General features: G+C 38.1%; 1 protein-coding gene across 2 annotated transcripts; it reads left to right on the forward strand.

The window, feature by feature from the left end:
* The first annotated feature begins 220 nt into the window (after window positions 1-220).
* Window positions 221-5,870, forward strand: LOC113783171 (probable protein phosphatase 2C 33). Of its 2 annotated transcripts, XM_027329238.1 has the most exons (6): window positions 221-1,680; window positions 2,984-3,379; window positions 3,460-3,577; window positions 4,674-4,897; window positions 5,009-5,507; window positions 5,617-5,870. In XM_027329238.1, the coding sequence occupies exons 1-5, from the start codon at window positions 1,429-1,431 to the stop codon at window positions 5,498-5,500; spliced, it is 1,482 nt and encodes a 493-aa protein (XP_027185039.1). In that variant the 5' UTR covers window positions 221-1,428; the 3' UTR covers window positions 5,501-5,507; window positions 5,617-5,870. The 2 variants fall into 2 exon arrangements, with proteins under 2 accessions (XP_027185039.1, XP_027185038.1); XM_027329237.1 differs by having other exon boundaries at window positions 5,009-5,870.

Consider the following 5,870-nt stretch of genomic DNA (forward strand, 5'->3'; position numbering starts at 1 on the left):
GAGTAGTAGCGTTATATTTCGCTACAAATTATCAACTGTTCAGCCTAGCTCTTTGCATTCTGATCCTTTGCAGTTTTATGATCATCTCCTAATCTGCCATTTTTATGTCTTTATTGTAAAGTTTTTACCTTTATATTCTTGCCTTCTCTCTTCTGTTTCTCTAACTATTATATATATACATGGATATCTGTCCTCCCTCCCTAGTCCCTATTGGATGTCAGATCTTTTGAAAGTGATCCCAACCCAGAAAGAAGAAAGGAATAGCCTCCATCCCGAAGGCCAAAGGCCCCTCTTTTCTTCTTCGCTATTTTGTCCCTCCCTCCACAAAAAAGTCTCATCGGCCGTTTTTTATTGCGATCCTAATTACTATTTCTTTCATTCTCTCTCCTCCTTCCCTCTTTTCTCTACGGTTCGTTGCTATTCTTTCTCTCCATTCATATTGAAACTTCCATCCAAATTCCCACCTTCCCCAACACACACCCCCCCCTCCCCAAAAAATTTTTGTTTTTGGTTCTCTCCCACCGTTTATTTTGCTCATGGTTGGTTTTGTATAGGTTATACACTATTATATATACCTCCTAGTTTTCTATATATTTTTTAACCAATTAAGCTCTGGTTTTGCTGAGCTGTACTTGGATAATTAATTTTTGTCTGCCAAGTGTAATCAGTAATTGTTGCTCGGAGAATTTTTCTGGGCTGTCTTCATTTGTATGTATTTGATGAATGTATCGATAAGGTTTTGCACTTGATCTGAAAAGGGAAGGCTGATTTTCTACTGATTTTGGCTGATTCATTCGTGGATAACGGGTACTGGATTTGCTTGTATTTGACTATTTTTCTGCACTGGTAATCATTTCTGCTGCTTTTGGGGGTTATCAATAAGGGAGGGAAAAGAGTAAAATATTGAAAAAAAATGAAGAAAGTGCAGAATTTGTTTATATAGATCTGCTGGTGTTTGAAAGTTAGTGCAAATCCTTTCTAGCTTTATCCTCAGAAAGGGCTTTCTTTTATTATTTAATGCTTGTTGAGAGGAGGGGAAGAAAAAGTTAGTGGATATTCTTGTTCCTCAAATTGCTGGTATAATAATGTTACCCCATTAAATTAAAAGGGATATTATAAAAGGTGGATTCCTTTTTTCGAGTTGGAAGCAGCTGCTTTTGTTGCTGGATTAAGATTCTGAGTTTTTACTTATTGGGGTTAAAGTGGATTGCATTCTTATTGGACTATTGATGATTGTGCTGAATAACAAGGTGAATTGTGTTTGTGTGGACTAAACATCTGGTGAAACTGGGAAGTGGTTGCTGGATTGGACTAGATTTAGGGGGGTTTCTTGAAAGAGTTGGGACGGATCCCATTACGGAAAGTAGGGAAGGTTGTGACTGTCTCGCTGGTCTGGAGTGCCTGCTGAGTATAATCAGGGCCCTCAGGATGGGGTCCTGCTTATCCACCGAAAGCAGGAGCCCTCTTCCCAGTTCTCCAACCTCATCGGTGGGTAGGAAGAGGAAGGGCAGCTTGAAACGGAGACCAGGGTCCCGGAATTCTTCTTTTGATTACAAAAGAGAAGAAATGTTGCATAGAATTCCGGGACGATTGTTCTTGAATGGGTCAAGTGAGGTAGCATCACTCTTTACTCAGCAAGGCAAGAAAGGAACCAATCAAGATGCTATGATTGTTTGGGAGGTATGCTTCATATTCACACTCTCATCATACTCTTTTGGGTGGTCACAAAAAAATTGGATGCTAGATTGTTGAGCATCAGTTTGGTGATCCTTCATGATCATCAAATCATTAATGCTATCTGTGTATCGGTATAGGACTACCACAAAGTTGATTCTAGTTCTTATTTGGATCAATTAACTCTGTATTGTTCTTTTATTTTAGTCAGTCAATGTAATTGTTCTTGATTAAGTTTAACTTAATTCTGCTGTTACCCTGCCAAGAAATTGCGGTTACTAGATTGTAGTAGTCTATTGTTGTTTAGGTGATGGCTTATGTTGTCCACAGCCAAGCGTCCCTTTTGCAGAAGATTAATCTGTAATAGTTTCAAGCTTGATCAGTTCTTGGATGATGTGGGCATGTGATCCATAGTTTCTGTAGATTGAATGAGATTGCAATTTGAAATTTCTCTGTTTAGATACCTTGCTTTTGCTTTGTTGGTGTTCACTATTACATGGCATTGTGTCTTATCTCAATTATTTTGTAACGTGTTTCCATATTTTTCTTCTGGGGTTGGCCAAATCTTGAGTTTCATCACAAAATCATGTTTTAGAGTGGCAAAATTTGGTGCATTGTGAACAGTTGTCTTTTCTCAACCATCGGTTGAGCAATAAGAATGTTGGTCTTCCTTAATATTTATCTATTGCTGATGGTTCTTCCCCAGTGATGCTTGTTCTAGCTAAATTTGAGCATATTATGTTCTTAAACTTCATAGATTCTTGTCATGCATGCTAACTTCTTTTTGTTCTTTTCAGGAACTTCATCTTGATTGCATCTTACTTGATTCTTCTACGTCATAAATCTACTAGCATGTACTTTTGTTTTGGTGCACTTTCCTTTTTGATTGGTAGGTACTTAATTATAGTAGGTCGTCCAGGATAAGCTTAAAACATATAGCTTGATTTGTTATCTATTTGGGTTGCTGAAGAGGTAGTTATGTGCTTTGCATAGATTCATAGATGCGATGGTACATATAGTGGTAGATTGTGAACTATTTGATACTTGAAATAACCATTTTTTTCCCTTTTGTTTTAAGTACTCAAAACTGTTTTTCATCACTTGTTTTCTTGTTCTCATTTTCTGAATGACCAAAACAATAGGCACTACTTTTTCATTTTTTGAATACTTTGTTAACAATTGATTTTGTTCATGTTCTCTTATATGATAATTAAGTGTTTTTTCCGACAGTTGTTTAGATACCGTTCATCTTCTCTTGGCCTCTAAAGAGTTCAAGTTGCTAATATTTCTGTCTAAAATTGGATTATAGAATTTTGGTTCAAGAACAGACACAGTATTTTGTGGTGTTTTTGATGGCCACGGACCCTATGGTCATATGGTTGCCAAACGTGTGAGAGATTGTCTTCCCTTGAAACTGAGTGCACATTGGGAAGTCAATATTAAGAATGATGATGTTCTTCGAGAGATCAGCCAGAATAGGACAGTTAGCATGAACTCTGAAGATACGACCTATTCTTCTGTATCTGTTGATGAAGAAGCAAGAGTATCTATTGGTGTTGAAGATGCAGAAAAGCACCCAGAGGTCTTTCAGACATTGAAGGAGTCATTCATGAAGGCTTTCAAGGTCATGGATAGGGAACTTAAAATGCATACGAATATTGATTGCTTCTGCAGTGGAACAACTGCAGTCACCTTAGTGAAACAGGTACTCTGTTCTATAGGTGCACTGTTGCTAGAAGATTTCACAAGTTCATCCTTCTCACAATTGCTCCTTGTTTCCTTTAGGGTGACGATCTGGTAATTGGAAATGTTGGGGATTCTCGAGCCATACTGGCTACTAGAGATGGAAATGATTCTCTCATTGCAGTGCAGTTGACTGTCGATCTTAAACCCAGTCTTCCAGGTCTGACTTTCAAACATTCTCCCTTACCCTTTATTCTGTTGTATTAGTTCTTTTGATCTAGCATTAATACTGAGTCATTATAATTCACAGTATTCTTAATTTGATAGTTTGGTTGATCCCTTCAATAATATAGTTTCTGAACAAGTTCACCAGAGTTCAGCATTCCCTTGTTGTATACTGTTTGTCATTCTTTACTCCTTCAGCTCCCCCAGTAACTATAAGGAGGATTGAAAAACCTTGTAGTCTCGAGAATTAGGATATTTGTGTTTTCTAGGACATCTTTTTTTTAGTTCTCCACATATCCTGGAACATTCTTCATCAGCAGAATTGGGGCACAAGGGTAGCAATAACTTTGACAATTGATTTTTGTGTTATCTTGTATGTTGGCCTTCAGGGTCATGCTTGCAAAATTGAATATGTTGTTGCAGGGAGATGAGTTCTTGTATGTACTTGCAGACGTACTGGTCATGTATGCATAATAATTTCTCATAGTTATATGTCAGGATGGAAAAATCAAAGTAGTTGTCAAACTGCCAAGTCATATATTCATAGATGCAGCATGTTTGTGCATGTGCATGAGAATAGAATACAAGGACGAGTAAGAAATTGGATGAGCCCTTTATTAAAGCTTATGCACCCAAACACAAGGCATTAGTTTAGTCTACAAACAACTACGTTTGGAATTTATGATGCTAATGTCCAAATGTGAAATATGAAAACCTTATAATCGTAAAAGATCAATACAGGAAAATTATATTTGTGTGCATTAATCTTGAGGATACTGGTTTACTTGAACTTGCAGAAGGAATCTTTTAGTTTAGCTAGATGTCCGTTAGCTGTATTTGCTATTGAGAAAGTATTTTATTTTGAAAACCAGGGCTGATATTCCCCCCCTCTCCAGATAACTGAATCCTTTGTGTAGACTTTTACTAATGGAAATGAATGATCATTTGTGTGGAAAGATATAGGTGGTCATAAGAAATGTTTTCTGTGTATGACGAGTTTATATCCTGATATTTTGATGAGAATCTCTCTAGATAGATCTAAGTGTTCCTTTTTGTTTACATCTTAAAAGCCCTTGCCTTTGACCTAACAGCTGAAGCTGAGAGGATCCGCAAATGTAGAGGACGTGTTTTTGCCCTTCAGGATGAACCCGACGTTGCAAGAGTTTGGTTGCCTAATAATGATTCTCCTGGTCTAGCCATGGCTCGTGCTTTTGGAGACTTCTGTCTCAAGGATTTTGGTCTAATCTCCGTGCCTGAAATCTCATACAGACGTCTGACGGAAAAGGATGAGTTCATTGTCCTGGCAACTGATGGGGTATGTAATCAGATATTGATTTTTAAAATCAATTCATTGCTTCCTTTTTGTGATCACCTGCTCATTCCTCCATCTTATAAATTTGAACCATCTTTGTTTGAACTATCTTAGATTTGGGATGTTCTGTCAAACAAAGAAGTAGTGGATATAGTGGCTTCATCCCCTGCACGTTCATCTGCTGCCCGTAGGTTGGTCGAGTCAGCAGTTCGAGCTTGGAGGTCCAAATACCCGACTTCAAAAGTTGATGACTGTGCTGTGGTTTGCCTCTTCCTTGATTCAGATATAAACAATTTCTCTACTGCTTCCACTGCAAAATCAAAAGAGCAGGGTGAAGTAAGCACCGAGAAAGAAGATGTCGATACCCCAACTGGATTGATGCGTTCTGGCACGGTTAGAGCAGCGGACAACAGTCTTGTTCAAGAACAAAGCAAGGAAGAAGCTGCAGAAGAAAGCAAAGAGGAAGCCTCAGAATATGAGGAAGTGGGAAAAGAGTGGTCTGCCCTTGAAGGAGTGTCCCGTGTGAATACATTGTTGACCCTGCCAAGGTTTGTGCCTAGCAAAGAAGATGAGAAAGCTGCAGGAGAGACGAAGAAGCGGAAATGACAAAAGGGTAAAAAGCCTATAGTCTGAATTGATTTATTTTTTTTTCCATTTTACAGTACTTGTCTCATTTTGATCTCTCTGTTTAGTTTCATTTATGGTTTCTTTTCTCTTTGTAGAGAAAAGAAGGAAAAAAAAAAATAGGGCCATTCATATTTGTTCTCTACCGGAGAGGTGGACCCGGCTATATTAGGGAGCTCGGGAGTCATCCTTTCTCTCTCTCTCTCTCTCTCGTGTGGGAAGGATTGGAATTTTGTAGAATCCAACTCTCCCTGTTCCTTAAAAGTTTGTGTGATGTTTTTTACACTGTCATGTTGGGAATAATTGTGGTAATGGAAGCTTTAATTCAATTCAAGTTGCAGATTTTTGTTTA

The sequence above is a fragment of the Coffea eugenioides genome, chromosome 9 (assembly GCF_003713205.1).
Source record: "Coffea eugenioides isolate CCC68of chromosome 9, Ceug_1.0, whole genome shotgun sequence".
Classification (NCBI taxonomy): domain Eukaryota; kingdom Viridiplantae; phylum Streptophyta; class Magnoliopsida; order Gentianales; family Rubiaceae; genus Coffea; species Coffea eugenioides.

What these genes read in the sequence shown, in the direction of transcription:
- LOC113783171 (XM_027329237.1), top strand. Translation starts at nt 1,429, where the DNA reads ATGGGGTCCTGCTTATCCACCGAAAGCAGGAGCCCTCTTCCCAGTTCT. An exon ending in ATGCTATGATTGTTTGGGAG is followed by an intron (nt 1,681 to 2,983) that starts GTATGCTTCATA and finishes ATTGGATTATAG; the next exon opens with AATTTTGGTTCAAGAACAGA. An exon ending in TTGTCCTGGCAACTGATGGG is followed by an intron (nt 4,898 to 5,008) that starts GTATGTAATCAG and finishes GAACTATCTTAG; the next exon opens with ATTTGGGATGTTCTGTCAAA.